At 37.5% G+C, this 15,691-nt stretch overlaps 4 protein-coding genes across 4 annotated transcripts; 3 read left to right on the forward strand and 1 right to left on the reverse strand.

Moving 5' to 3' along the window:
- The first annotated feature begins 564 nt into the window (after positions 1–564).
- LOC141618872 (uncharacterized) lies at positions 565–1,444 on the forward strand. The gene has a single exon (XM_074435934.1). It carries the CDS (start codon positions 707–709, stop codon positions 1,238–1,240), a length of 534 nt encoding a protein of 177 aa, XP_074292035.1. The 5' UTR covers positions 565–706; the 3' UTR covers positions 1,241–1,444.
- A 551-nt stretch (positions 1,445–1,995) lies between these two features.
- Positions 1,996–3,455, forward strand: LOC141618857 (uncharacterized). Its single transcript, XM_074435922.1, has 2 exons — positions 1,996–2,430; positions 2,979–3,455. Exons 1-2 carry the CDS (start codon positions 2,246–2,248, stop codon positions 3,205–3,207), a joined length of 414 nt encoding a protein of 137 aa, XP_074292023.1. The 5' UTR covers positions 1,996–2,245; the 3' UTR covers positions 3,208–3,455.
- A 476-nt stretch (positions 3,456–3,931) lies between these two features.
- LOC141618856 (uncharacterized) lies at positions 3,932–8,439 on the forward strand. The gene is made up of 7 exons (XM_074435921.1): positions 3,932–4,139; positions 4,982–5,051; positions 5,151–5,310; positions 6,027–6,108; positions 6,477–6,693; positions 6,819–6,883; positions 7,892–8,439. The coding sequence occupies exons 1-7, from the start codon at positions 4,047–4,049 to the stop codon at positions 8,144–8,146; spliced, it is 942 nt and encodes a 313-aa protein (XP_074292022.1). The 5' UTR covers positions 3,932–4,046; the 3' UTR covers positions 8,147–8,439.
- Positions 8,408–14,605, reverse strand: LOC141618855 (2-isopropylmalate synthase A-like). The gene is made up of 12 exons (XM_074435920.1): positions 13,724–14,605; positions 12,381–12,594; positions 12,207–12,287; positions 12,009–12,098; positions 11,822–11,908; positions 11,457–11,557; positions 11,006–11,039; positions 10,841–10,915; positions 10,303–10,386; positions 10,070–10,204; positions 9,033–9,175; positions 8,408–8,933 (listed from the first exon to the last, which is right to left on the reverse strand). The coding sequence occupies exons 1-12, from the start codon at positions 14,428–14,430 to the stop codon at positions 8,777–8,779; spliced, it is 1,908 nt and encodes a 635-aa protein (XP_074292021.1). The 5' UTR covers positions 14,431–14,605; the 3' UTR covers positions 8,408–8,776.
- Between the last annotated feature and the right edge of the window lie 1,086 nt (positions 14,606–15,691).

A 15,691-nucleotide genomic window follows, 5' to 3' on the forward strand; every position in this document is an offset into this window, starting at 1 on the left:
CTAGTGCTGTTTGGTAAAGCCACTTCAGGTACCTGAAATGAAAAGCTACTCCAGGTAGCTTTTTAAAGTTTCAGGTAGCTGAAATGTTCTACTTTACATATTTACCCTTTATTTAAATTAATTTATTATAATTATTAATGTCCTTTTATGTCATTTTACAAAAAAAATCAGTTACTTTTTCAATTAGTTTACCTAACACTTCACAATTAATCAACTACCTTATCAGTTTCCAATTTTCAGCTAGCTGACACTAACACGACATGAGAATTGGGTCGAGTTTGGGTTGAAGAATTTGTGACCCGTTTATATGTAACACGAACACGAACCCAACACGACTCAATCTTTTTAATAGGTCTAATTCAAACAGCAATTCTTATATGAGACGATCTCATAATTATGATTACGCTTGGGTCAACCAATCCCCTCAATTGTCTAACAACCCAAAACCACCAAGCAAAATAGCCGTTCTCAATTTCAAAAAGTGTCCCAAAACAACGGTCACATTAGCCTTTGTGACCGTTGCAAACAACTTTCTCACACTCTATATACTCCTCCACATCAACCATCCCTTAATCCACCATAATTACCACTCTCTATTCTCTAATCTCCTTCTTCTCCCCCAATTTCACTCAAAAACTCACTCAAATTCATCAAAAATCAACAACAATTCTCAAAAACTAACAACAACCCAGATAAATTAACCGAAATGGGTATCCAAATCCAAAACCAAAACCACCAAAACACAACACACAAAATCTTCCTAATATGCAACTACATAATCCTAGGAGCAGCATCAAGCTGCATTTTCCTAACAATCTCCCTCCGTCTCGTCCCTTCAGCAGTCGGCTTCCTCTTAATCCTCCTCCACGCGATTACAATCGCAGGGGCGGTCTCAGGTTGTGTTTCTTCATCAAACGGGTCTCATAAATGGTACGCAGTTCACATGGTGGCAACTGTCTTGACTGCTATCTTTCAAGGATCAGTTTCGGTGTTGATATTTACGACAACAGCGAATTTTCTAAGCGCGTTGAAGACGTATGTAAGGGAGGAAGATGGTGAAGTTATATTGAAATTAGGAGGTGGGTTGTGTGTGTTGATGTTTTGTTTGGAATGGGTTGTTATGAGTTTGGCTTTTGTTCTTAGGTTTCATGGTTTTGTTGATGGGAATCAAAGTGGGAATGGGAATGGTAATGGTGGGAAAGATGATTTGAAGAATTGGCCTTGGCAATTTCAAGTTTAATTTAACTAATGTTGTTGCTTGATTAATTAATATCTTGGATGTTTTTTTTATTATTTTAATTTGATTTTGGGTATATGTATTTATCTATCTGTTGTGTTTATATAAATTTAAATGAAGAATTTATTGATTCTTCTGTTAATCCGAGTTTTGGATTGTGAGTTTTATTTATGTCTTTTTAGCGAGAGTGAATATAAAATTGTTTCGTAATTGAGTTTTTTTTTTTTTTTTTTTTTTTTTCAATTTGAAAAATGGTTTCGTAATGAATACTCCTATTGTCAAATATCAATTGTCCACCTAACCCACATCCCAACTCGGTTGATCTTTGAGGCAAATTGCACTCTCAAGGGAAATACGGAGGCATGCTGCGTTATTTATAATCAATCATAGTTGCTTATTTATGGACGGGTTTTATTCTTTCATGGATTTTTTTTCATTATTTTTCTATAGTATGTCCGTTACCTAATTCTCTCGCTCACAATATTAATTAAATCAACAAAATTACTCCGTCAAATTACACAGTTATGGATGTTAATTCTCGTATCCATCAGGTAATAATTCTAATTCTTAATTTTATTAATTGTATTAGGATTGTTTACAGTAATTAAATTAGGACAATTACACTTTAATTTTTGTCATTGTCAATCAATATAACAAAAATTGAATATAATTTTAATTTCAAATTACGAATCACAAATCCAAAACCTTTCGAGAAAACGAACAATTTATGGAGTATATATGCTGAAAGCATAAACTTTGTCAAATAATGACATGAAAACATGTTACATGGGCATGTAAAATATGCATATATTCAGAATATAGTCTTAAATTGGTCCACATAATATGATAATGTTATCCCAAACCAACCAATGGAAATCCTCATCCAACACTTGAAAACATCATAACATATCCATTTCAATTCCTGACTTCTTAATTTCAATCATAACCAAAAATAGGGAAAAAAAACAAGTGTGTAATGAACTTGGAAACTGTGAGTTTGAGCCCAAAATGACACAAGCAGCATTAACTACATTTCCTGGTAATTCTGTTTGCAGAGTGACTAGAGCATCAGTAGCAGCCTCAAAGCCTAACAAAACTATTAATATTCCATGTCTTGATGTTCAGAAACCGTCTGTATCGCGCCAGCATGAGTCGGGTGATGGGTCAACCTCGTTCGCTCCTGTCTCGCGCAGGTATTTCTCCTAGGACATTTCTTCTCTTTGAGTGACTGTTTATCATATAATTGAGAATGAATTCCATATAAGGGTAAGACTGCGTACATCCAACCCACTGGCAGCCACTTACCCCCGCAGACTGCAGGAGCCATTGAGGCACTGGGGTAATGTTGTTGTTGTCTACATTGAATTAATAATCTGCTGAAAAGTTGTATTGCTGTTTCGCAACGTCCTGATACACTGCTGCAGGTTCAGTGCATCAGTTCTGGTGCTGATGTATGACTGCATTGTAAGGCTAGCTAAATCATACAGGGTTCTCAAATTTGGTCTGTAAGTCGAGGAAACGAGAGAGCAAGAAATAAAACGGAGGAAAAGTAAACGTAAACTATTGACTGAAAGTCTGAAACGGAGAAATTAGTACAAACTAATTAGTCATCAACATAATCATATCAATGACTTATTAATGCAGCACAATGAAGTCATCATGAATCCACCATTACATCTAAATTAAATGCTATTCGTCGAGAGGTTTCGAAGTTTTTATTACTTAACTGTTTTGGGTGCAGGAATGTAATAGCATTGGGAATAGGTAGTGTTATATTAGGCTTAAATGTGGGTGAGAAGAATGATGCATGGGCAGCAGCAAAAAGACCACCACCGCGGCCACCGGGTGAGAAAAAGGATCCAAATGTGAATGGGGTATTGGCCAAAGTTCTAGCTAGTAAGAAGAGGAAAGAAGCTATGAAAGAAGAAATGGCTAGGCAAAGAGAAAGAGGGAAGAAAGTTGCGGAGTAACAACTTTATTTCATTAAGGAAAATGAGTTGGCGCCACCAGGTGGCACCCAATCTCAGTGTCTTCTGATAGCGCCCTATCATTATCCATTCATTAATTCCCTTGTATGCCTTAGTACTATGCATAAATCTTTTATGTAAGACTTTGTAACATACACTAGTGATCATCAATTTTGTTGGGAACATGTAATGTGTAATCGACCGATTGCATTTAGCACTCGATTTAAATGACAGATGATTTTATAAATAAAGTCGCCTTAGACAAGAAATCTTAAATAGACATTCAACACGGTCACACGATTTCTCCCTCCCTTTGAAGTAATATATTTTGACTAAATCTGTCATTTACCATAACTCGAAACATAAGCATGGCTTCCTGCGAAAAATTACCTACATAGTTCCAATAATATTTGACGACTTTTTTTCACATAAATTTTGATTATGCAATGCAAATTTAAAAATGTCATTTGGATTGAGGCGAAAGACCTATTATTTACACGGGGAGGGAGATTCGAACTCGTGACCTATTGTCATGATACATTGATACCTTCGTTTTAACCACTAGACTAAGACCTCTTGTCCTCTTTAGTCCGGATATCTTTTAACAAAAAAAAAAAAAAAAAAAAAAAAAAAAAGAAAAAAAGTTCCGGATATCATACTTCATATCCGAGAGACCAAGAATAGTAAACATCCTCGAATAAACTTAACCGGTACCAAAACACGACACGAAAATGGAAAAGACGATCCGATCTGATTTGAACTGTTGTAAGGTAGTCTAATATATAACCAATACGTTCCAAGAACCAAACTTGCTCGCAAATTGTATCTGAAACTCTCAAAAGATGATTTCTACTGGAAGCGTTTCTGGGAATGAAGCTCAGCTCTTTCAATTCATGTCTGGCATTCAACATCTTGCTGAAACTCGTCGTTTTAAGGTAACTTCCTCCCTTCTCCATTATTGTACACCCCTCCGTCCCGATCATTTGTTTACGTTTTTTTTTTATTCTTTGTAAGCGGTATTTTAAATCAAAGGTAAACAACAATCCAATCTAACTTCATTAATATCTCAATTTCTCTGCTGCCCAATTCCCCATTTGCTCATAATATGTAGACATTAGGATTATTGAGCTTAAATTATGTGAATTTCCTTCATTTTTGAACTGGGTTGTTAATTTAATTTGGTTAATTATCAATTTTCTCCAATTTTCTTCTACAAATGGATTGCGATTAATCGATTGTGAGGCCGTTTTATACTAAGATTGTGTTAAAATGGATCCACTTAGGCAAAAAAATCACAACTTTATTAGTTTATGTGGAAAAGAAAAGCTGAAAAACAGTTAAAAAACCGTTCTATACAAATTCTTGTGTAAAGCGGCCTAACCTGAGAATCTGTGTTGGTCATAAATGGCAAAAAAATCACAACTTTATTAGTTTATGTGGAAAAGAAAAGCTGAAAAACGGTTAAAAAATCGTTCTATACAAATTCTTGTGTAAGGCGGCCTAACCTGAGAATCTGTGTTGGTCATAATGGCAAAATATCAGTCAAACTGTCTAGGTAGGTGCAGTCATGCGAAACTTGAATCGGATGAACTGTTGAAGAACTAGCAAACTTGCTTTTTTTGTTGAACCTTCTACAGTCTACCCTCTTTCTCGAAATACCGATTCTAGCATTCATAAGCACGGTCAAGGAAAGGGCATTTCCATAACATAATGAAAGAATAGTACTTTTTCGCTTGGGGTTCTCATTTTAGGAACCAATTTGTTGATGTTGTGACAGGCATGGTTTTTAGATCAGTTTGGAGTTCTTCATGATGGGAAAAAGCCGTACCCTGGTGCTATTTCAACGTGTATGTTGTTATTGATTACCTTGCGTTTTGGCGAATAAGTTTGTTTGTTTGAGATTACATGTTCAGTTGGAGATTTTTCATTTATGTGTTTTGTAACAGTGGAAAAGCTGGCAAGTACTGGAACTAAGATGGTGATTATAAGTAACTCGTCAAGAAGAGCATCTGTGACAACTGACAAAATGAAAAGTCTCGGGTTTGATCCTACCCTTTTCCTCGGTTCTGTCACCAGTGGAGAGTTGACTCATCTTTATCTCGAAAGGTTGAATACTTGAATCTGTATCTTCATTTTCTTGTGAATTCCGTGCTCATATACCTCTCATTTGATTTATCTTGTCCGTTTATACTTTAGTGGAATGGTGGTCAAACAAGGTCACAGCCGTAGTTTTTAGTAACAATCATATGAAAATAGTTGTTTTGATAAATCAAATGTGACACAATTTACTTTGTATCTTTACGTATATTTGGAGAAATTAATAGTCGAAGTTGACATCCGTTGACCATCAATGTCAGTTTAGGTAATACAACACAGTGCTACAACATCAAAGAAGTTGCGTTATACGAAGTATATCCTATTTGCATTTTTATTAAACTTCAAGAAATGGGAAGCTTGTCAGTTTCCATGTGCTAATTAGTAATGTGCTGTTATTTACTTAGGACTATAGGAGTAATATTGCTGCAGGCGCATATCTGGTAAAGAACATTAGTTGTGGAAGTCTGTCAAAGTCTGGAGGTTACCCGCTGTTCCTTGGTTGTGTGCTTGGAAAACTTTTCTTTAATGTCGCATAGACCCGTTTCAGCTTTGCAGCTTCTCAAGTCCTCAATTTTGACAATAATGTAGGAAACATTTCTTAAAAAAAGTGTTTGTATTCAGCCTTTTCATAAGCATTTTAACTGTTACTACTTTACTTTATACCTGCTAATTCTGTTAATTCTCTGATCGTTTAATAAGTTTTCTTACATATTTGTTGTTGATAGGCGAGACGATCCATGGTTTGCAGAACTTGGACGAACATGCATCCACATAACTTGGAGTGATCGGGGTGCCATATCTCTTGATGTATGTATTGTTTGCCTGTCTTGTCTGGTGTTCCCCACATCATTTCCTTTTACCTTTACTGGGATAGTCAAATTAGCAGAAATAAGTTATTATTAATTGCTCATGTCGCCCTTTCTACGATAACCGTTTTTCTTCTTCAGTCATTCTCTGCAAAGCTTTTAGAGTATAACAAGTTTCCAAATATACTGCACAGAAAATCCATAGTAATCTGATATCGATGATTCATTATCCTTCAATGAGACCTTGGTATACATGATCAGTAATGTTTATGATCTTCTAATTCAGTCGAAATGGATATAGCTATCCATCCATATTAAACTTGAGAAGTTCGTAGCTTGATCAGTTTCTTGTGGACATGAATTGTTCAGGGTCTGGACCTGAAAGTTGTAGATAATGTTGAAGAGGCGGAATTCATTTTGGCCCATGGCACCGAAGGACTTGGACTGCCTTCTGGATCTGTGATTCCTAAACAATTGGAAGAACTTGAGAAGATACTTGAACAATGTGCTGTCAAAAAAATCCCAATGATCGTTGCAAATCCTGATTATGTAACAGTTGAGGCCAGAGCTCTTCGAGTTATGCCTGGTAAGTCACTTATGCTCTCTTGAGAATGTGTCTTCTAACTGTCTCTGTCATTACTTGGTGACAAAGTAAGTTAACGGTTTCTCAATCTAACTTGCACAGCGTTCCATGTTGTTGCTCTTAAACAGGAACACTAGGAGATAAATATGAAAAGCTAGGCGGGGAAGTCAAGTGGATGGGAAAGCCAGGAAAGGTAGAGCTTTGTTTCTCTTCATTGCATTGTTCCTTGCTTAATTTTATCATGCTACTCCCTCTGTCCCGGACATTTGTTGTCCTTTTCCATTTTGGGGTGTCTCGGTCAATTGTTGTCCTTTCTATTTTAAGAATGAACTTGATGAACAATTTGATCATTCACACCTAATTTGGTCCACTTGTCATTTAGTAATTGGCCCCCTCCTCTTTCCTTGGTCTTTGTGCCAAAACCAGAAGACAACAAATGACCGGGATGGAGGGAGTAACTTGTAGTATTAGGAGGTAAAAGCATTTGTGTCCTATATGACAAAAGCTCTAGACTCGAAGCTCTGTCCTATTTCCCATCAGGATTATGTTAAATACTCGTAAGGCGTAGTAAGAACCATTCATTTGGGGCGGACCTAGGGTAGTGCACAAGGGCGCTCGTGTGCACCACCCCCAACCAACCACAAAACTAGAGTTGTGCAGCTCAACTCTCCAAGTCACATCTTAGTTTAAAAAAGCACGCCTTGGATGAGGCACTAGCTAAAACGCCTCGGTGCATTTTAGGTGCGCCTTTTGGACAAGGCTCGCCAAACAAGGCTACGTCGTACAAACTTTCCATATCTTTTAGACAAGGCTCACCATTTCTTTTCCCCATCATTCCTAACTTTACTCCTTGACATGTTAGACGACTTGAAAACTCCTAAAAACGCTATTGTTGCTCAAAACTTTATTTGAAAATCACAAATTTGTTATCAAAAATAGGGCGCCACGCGTCCAAAAAGCACGCGCCTTCGCCTTGCGCTTTGCGCCTCGTCGCCTCGGCTCCTTAGCGCCTCGGTGCGCCTTGCGCATTTTTAAACTAAGAGTCACATATCTGCTGTCTCTATTCTGTATCACTTCACTAATACGGAGTATTTAGAAAAAGGCAAATTTCACCCTGAACCGCTTCAGAAGGTGGTCTGAAAGAGTAGCCTAGAAGTAATGACTACAGTTGCCTGCAACTGAGTATGCTTTGGTTGAGCAGGTTATCTACGATTCAGCTATGGCGATGGCAGGTGTAGATGCATCAGAATGCATAGCAGTAGGGGACTCTCTACACCACGACATAAAGGGTGCTAACTTAGCCGGAATGAATTCCATATTTATTACTGGAGGCATCCATGCCAATGAACTTGGGCTTGATAATTTTGATCAAGTTGCAAAAAAACCAGAAGTTCGAGATCTTGCATCCAAATGTGACGCGTATCCCACTTATGTGATACCGTCTTTCACCTGGTAAGAATACCTAATGCCAAAAGCTAAAACATGTCACTGTAATTTTCTCTTCGGCTAACTAGTGAGGCTCGATCATGGTTGTCAAGTCATTGCGTTCTATTCTTTTCCCCTCGAGGAGTGTACTCTGTGTAGTGCAGCATTGGAGTTTGTACCAAACACACTTGTATATTATGAGGCGGACAGACTATTCGTAATTCGTGCAATGAAAGTCTGACGAATATATGTACTGAGAAATATTTTTGGCTGATGGTAAACAGAACCCATCTAAATCTGCAAGTGATGTTTTAAAGTCGCTCATTCGCAGACTGTATAGAGTTATACTCCCGTCATTTTATTACTATATGCCATTCTCGCTTTTTCGAATTACATGGATGCCTTTTAGTTCTACAAAGTGTTCTAGCGAAAATTGTAAAATTATACTACAAATGTCGAATATTAGAAATTTGGAATAATGTTTCCCCGTCTCTTCCTGGTCCTGATTTTTTAGAGTTTTCCGACACCTAGAGGTTACAGTGACCAACATAAGCCTTCATCTAAAACCTGGAAATAACCACCGCGTCCATAACTGCATGCTTTCAATAAATGTAGAATCAAATCCATTTGTACAAGTACACTTGGCGGTACTCTAAAAATTTCATACGCTGACAACCGGCAAAGCATCAGGAGAAACATGGGAATTTCCGGCAGAAGCTTTAAGGTTAGGCTTATTCTTGAAAGCTAGCATCTTGTTTAGTGCGCTTACATAAGCTCGGACACTTGAGACGACAATGTCTACCTCTGATCCACTCCCACTGCCGACAATTCATGCAGAGCGTGGTATGTTAAGTATACACCAGAAAAGAATCAAGTGAATATAGGATATCTGAACATGAAGAGCATCAAAGAAATACCTGAATGTTCGGTTTATTATATCTCCAGAAGCATGAGTTGCTGTAAAGCCATCATCTCCGCGTATCAGGACTCTTGTGGTGGCTATAGCGTCTATGCCTTCTGTCACAGCTGAAAGCGAATACTCCAGCAAAGTCACAGGCACCTGTCATTAAGAGAGAATGAGTTACTCGTCTACTAGTAACAATTGCAGTCATGGTATTTGATATGGGTCGTGGCATTACATCATAACCAAGTTATACAAGTATTGATGGTTACCGAGACTGCATTTTAAAACGATGTTGGCCGCATTAGTGACAATTGACCAAGATCAAACCGTGATGATAAATTTTAACTATGGAGACTCACCCTAGATTTAGTCCCAAAATGATTGGAATCAGCCAACAGATTAAGTAAAACAAGGAAAAATGAGACTAGAACTAAACAAGTAGGACAGTCAGAATAAAAGGACTCGATGAATATAGCCTCAAACGGCTAGAGGACAAGAATGAAGGATTGGCAGAGGAGCAGTAAATTCATTCATTCACCGAAAGCACTTGGGTAAAAATACTCTTTTTATCTTATTTGGGCGTTCATAATGGAACATATCGATGAGAGTATGATGAGACCCTAGCAACGACAAATCAACAGTGAACATTTAGTATAGCAGTGAGTGACTGTCGCACATGTCAAACCAACTCAGGTTAAATAAAATATTCGTCCATGCACCATATAAAAATTAAGACTGGCACAGGGTTACCGGATTTGCTCGAAAACCCTACGAATCGCCAATCCTTAAGAGCGAATTATATCCTGTTGCTAACTGAAAATACACATCACACACATTCTATAAGAGCGAATCGCGAATTGGTAAGGGCGTATTCACAGCGAATCCGGTAACCATGCACTAGCATAAAGTCCGCAACTTTTTTGGGTACAGTAATACAAACCAGCATGCAACCTAATAGAAGTACACATACACTCAGATAACTAAGATATTCCAACTGAAATTGAGAAATTTATACTTTCTAGGTCTTCACAGTTTGTGATATTTTCATACCTTCACAATTTCATCAACAGCTTTGTATGCAGAATCAACTGGCCCTGTTCCGACTGAACAGGCAACATGTTCTTTTCCATCAGCGTCGGTGAGTTTAACTGTTGCTGTAGAAAGTCCCAGAGTTCCACATGTAACCTGTCCCATTTCCATGGAAATCCAAATAAGTAATTTTTCCTGAACCGTAAGATCAGCTTCGAATGAAAAAATGGCCATATATTTACTCCAGAAATTACCTGGAGATCCCCGAGTGACCAGATTGAGTCTGGCTGGAAAAGCTCATCAATTACTAAGGCTTCAATATCCTCATCCGAAACAACCTGGAGAAGCAAATCGAATAGTATGATAATTAATTTACGGGACACAATGCCAAACATGGCAATATTTATGTCGACAACAATAAGAAAGCTTGAAAAAAATTACTCCCTCAATCTCGGTCATTTGTTTAGCATTGGTTTTGGCACAAAAACCAAAGAAAAGAGGATGGGATGACAAGTGGACCAAATTGAGTATAGAGAATCAAAATGACCATCAAAGGCATTCCTAAAATAGAAAGGTAAACAATTGACTGAGACACCCCAAAATGGAATAGGTAAACAAATGGCCGGGACGGAGGGAGTAGATGTCATGAACATAATGAGGAAGTTCTATAGATCTCAGAATCAGAAAATCAGAAATGACATAAAACAAACATAATCACCATCAAGCCAAGACATTTGCAGGCATCGATTTTCAAATGCTAACATTATTAAACTACAACATGAGTGACTTTACCTTCTTCTTTTCAGCAACAGATTTAAAGCGCCAAAAGATGTCGTCTAGTTCCTTGCCTTCAAAAGAGTACCCAAGCTAAAAAGGCCAGTGTCATTAGATAACAATAAACATCGCTGACGTGAAAGAAACCTGCACTTGAGGTTAATTAACTAAACAGCCACCAACCTGCTCAAGTCTCTTTTTCAATGCATGGCGCCCACTGCAAAAAAGGCAAAAACAGAAAATTGGTATCATAAAACGAGAATTGTATCATTGTATGCCACAAAAAAGTTTTAAATAAATCAACAAAAAGTTCAATGTATACAACAAAACAAACATTAGGTGACATGTTTTTGTTTATTTGAAACAAGATGCTAAACAAAGGGCCAGATAAACAATTTCATCGCACATTGACATCCTGTATTCTAATCCAGTAAGTACGTTTTTACGGAAAGAACTTCTCTAATGTGAAAATGAGGAGGCGTGTATTAGTAAAATCATACTGAAGTGTACAACATCTCGATTATTATCTAAATGAAAAAAATTAGCCGTACAATGGTGAGGCATAGGCTTAAAGTGAGGACTCAGAAACAATGAAAGCCATAACTTAAGTTGAAATTAATGTAAAAATGCATACCTAAGTTTACCAAGAACCAGACCTGATTCATCAGCTCGATGAAGCCCTATATCTTCAGGGGACATAATCTCATATGTGCCTTTGTGTTTCAGCATTCCATGCTATATAACAAAACAAATCCTAGTAAGGTATACGATCATGTATCACTAATGGGAGAAACGTATCCCGACACATCAAGAACTATGACAAGATAACACCCTTGCAATGATTTAGCGAATCAATTGAAGAAGAGAAGCGAACATGATGTTTCGAGTAAAAGCTCACTCATACGAAGGTGATATATCCAAAGATTTATTTACCGGATTTTAGCTACAGTATAAAGAGCCATCTAAAATTTGAAAACTTCGTATAAGAAGCAACAATACCTGGTGAATTCCACTTTCATGCTTGAAGGCATTAGCACCAACTATGGCCTTATGTAGTTGTACAAGCAGTCCGGAATATTCAGCCACCTATAGAAGCGAAAGGGAGTGGGGAAGAAATTAAGCACGAGCTAATTAAAAAATAAAATTAAAAAGACAAACAAATACTGAAAAAGTTAATAAGTACTACCATCTTGCTGGCCTTGACGATATGTTCTGTTCGAATCCCAGTGTATAAACCACCCAATGATTCCCCACGGCACTTCAATGTCATGACAACCTAATTTCACGACAGTAAATTACGATACAACACTATAACCTCAAAAAAGCATACATCTATATAAATCAAACAAAATTCTTCAATAACATTACGGAGCAAAAACCAGACCTCCTCAAGTGAAGCATTTCCTGCACGCTCTCCAATTCCATTAATAGTAACTTCTAACTGTCTTGCACCAGCACATGCACCCTACATTGTCAAAATACACAACCTCTAATCCTTTCCTGTACTCCTATAAAACCAATGCTACGCATGACTAACAACAATTAACATCATTCATACCGCGACAGTATTAGCAGTAGAAAGACCGAGATCATTCTGACAATGAGTCGAAACAATGACATTCTGAATACCAGGAGTATTCGCCTTTATATCAGCAATCAACTGTCCAAACTCTTGAGGGACAGTATAACCCACTGTATCAGGTATATTCAAAGTCGTCGCTCCCGCCTTAATTACTTCCCCTAGTATCTCATACAAAAACTCTCTATCCGACCTATCACCAAACAAACACAACCAAACATAATTAAACTCAGTCAGTTTCACATGTAAAACCGTCTCATTAACTGAAAAACTCTCTATCCGACCTGTCCCCAAACAACACAAATGAACATAATTAAACTCAGTCAGTTTCACATGTAAAACCAGGGAAGTGGTAAACTAGCCCCTTAAGTTTGCATCAATGTGAGAATAACCCCCTTAACTTTATTTTGGTGTAAATAACCCCATAACTTTGCTCTAAAGTGAAATCAAGCCCCCTTCTACTTTTCCGGTCAAAATCTCGCCGGATTGCCAATTTCTCACCAATATCTCATCTGTTGTACATATTACGTATAATTTTCACCCTTTCTACTTTATATACTTATACAAATGCATGTATCCGCAAGATTTATACGCCCTATTTTAGCACATTATCCAACAATTCATATGCCCTACCACTCCTACCCGACTTTCTCTCTCCCTGGTTCTTGTCTATCACCAGAACACTCAACACCAACATTATCACTTCTTTTTCCTTTTCTCTCAATTTTCCCAAATAAATAAATAAATTTATTCTTAAAGAAGCGAGCGAGGAGAGTTCCACTGTTGAAGATGATTCAGAGATTTAGACTAAATAATTTCATGGCATTCTATTCTCAAAGAGGCGATAACAATCTCAGGTTTCCTTGTTTTCCCCGACCAGTTGTTTACGAGCGTAGCAATTTAATTTTGTAAAAGTTGCACCCAAATCTCAGTGTTAAATTATGAGCAATTATACATAATATCGGTGATATATTGGTGAGAAATTAACAATCCGGCGAGATTTTGACCGGAAAAGTGAAAGGGGCTTGATTTCACTTTATTACAAAGTTATGGGGGTAAAGGGGGTTGATCTCACATTTATGCAAACTTAAGGGGCTAGTTTACCCCCCATGTAAAACCGTCTCATTAACTGAAAAACTCTATCCGACCTGTCATCAAACAAACACAACAAAAACATAATAAAATTGAGCCAGTTTCACGTGTAAAACCGTCTCATTAAATGAAAAACTCTCTATCCAACCTGTAATCAAACACAATAACATAAATAAAGTCGGTTTCACATGTAAGACCGTCTCATATATTTAAATAAAAAGGCGGTATACCTGCCAGCATCCTCAGGACTAAACTCAACATCATCACACCCCAAACTCCGTGCATATCTCACCATACTCGTAGCAATTTCGATAACCTCGGTTCGGGTTTTATTCAACTTATGCAATAAATGAATATCACTGGTAGCAATAAAAGTATGAATTCGCGGCCTCTTAGCACACTTAACAGCTTCCCAAGCAGCATCAATATCCGCCTTATTACACCTCGACAGTCCACAAATCACCGGCACGTATCCGTCCACGTCAACAGAATTACCGACCTCGAGCGCGATTGCCTTGACGGCGTCAAGGTCGGCATTAGAGGCGGCAGGGAAACCGGCTTCGATAATGTCGACGCGGAGGCGAGAGAGAAGGCGAGCGATATCGAGTTTTTGATTAGGAGTCATTGATGCGCCGGGGGATTGTTCGCCGTCGCGGAGAGTGGTGTCGAATATTCGGATGTAATTCGGGTCGGAGATGGAGGCGGGGTGGTATTCGGGTCGGGTTGGTGGAGGTGGCGGTGGGGTCGGGTTGCAGTGAGGTGGAGTAAGGGAGGATGAGGTGGAGGAGAGAGAGAGGTGAGAGAAGGATGGGGATTGGGATGAGGAAGGGAAAGAGATGAAGGGTGTTTTGGGAAGAAGAGTGGTTGGTTTGTGAGGTGAGGAGAAGGAAGAAGAGGAGAGTTTGGAGATGGTGGGGATTGTTGTTGTGGTCGCCATTGTTGGAGATTTGTGGAAGGTTTTTGGGGAGGTTTAATGGAGGAAGAAGGAAGAGTGTATAAATGGCGGCTTGAAATGAGGATATGTGGAATTAGCTACGAGGGTCGGGTGAAGATTGAACACTAGCCGACTAGTCGGATCATAACTTTAGATTTGGTCATTTAGGTGAGGGCGTGAGGCAATTAAATTTGGAGGATAATTTGGTGAGGTCGGGTTTGGTTCAGAAAAAGGAACATACATCGGATGTACTATCTCCAACTTTTTTGTTTTTTGAGCATATATGTATGTTTTTTTAGCTTATTACCTCAAACATTATTTGTTTTTGAGCATATATGTATTTTTTTTAGCATAATAAAGTTTTTAAGTTAGATTTTAATATTTTTTCCATCAAAACTCAAATTTAACTAAACTTATATGTAATATTTTTGAGTTTTATTGGTATTTTTTAGAGCTTAATATTTAAGTGAATAAACTCAGAAACTTCATAGTGAAACTTAGAAACTTTAAAACAAAACTCAAAATCTTTATTATAATGCTCAAAAACTATAGAATTAGAGGTAGCACATCAGATGTATAATCCTCTTACTGTGTTTGGTTGGATTGGTTTGATTTGGGTTGTTATTGAGTTAATACTCCATCCAATTTCCTATTATCTTCCCCTTTCTTTTGGGCACAAAAATTAAGAAAGGGAAAGAAAGAAGGAATAAAGTATTGTAAGTTGTGAAGTTTATAGAGGAGAGAGAATAATAAAGAATGAATAATGAATAAAGAATAGATAAAGTAATAGGAGTTGTTGATTTTTTAGGAGAGAGAAATTAATAAAAAAATGAATGAAACTTACCAAAAAAAGAAGGGAAGTGCTAGGGCGACACCGGGTGTTACCGAGTTTCGGTAACACCGTAATAAAAAAATGGAAAAAAAATTTAATGTGTGAAATTGGGGTTAATTTTTGCGCCAAACTTTGATGGCTATAACCGTAATTTTAATTTGATTTTTATACAAAAAAAGGGATTAATCTCATCAATCAATTGATGGTGAATTTAACAAGCTTCTGCAATATCATCAAATTCAAGGAGGAGAACTGGAAAACTGCGTACTACTATTGATTTCTTCACTATCAAGTATCAACCATTATGTTCCCTTTCAGCAAAATCAGGACTATTAAATACACACAATGAAGATGAATATATAACAAACTATTGTCCTACGATAGAAAAAAAATATATACTGGATAATCTATTGAACAAATGAACAGATTATA

This window comes from Silene latifolia, chromosome X (assembly GCF_048544455.1).
Source record: "Silene latifolia isolate original U9 population chromosome X, ASM4854445v1, whole genome shotgun sequence".
In the NCBI taxonomy this organism is placed as follows: Eukaryota; Viridiplantae; Streptophyta; class Magnoliopsida; order Caryophyllales; family Caryophyllaceae; genus Silene; species Silene latifolia.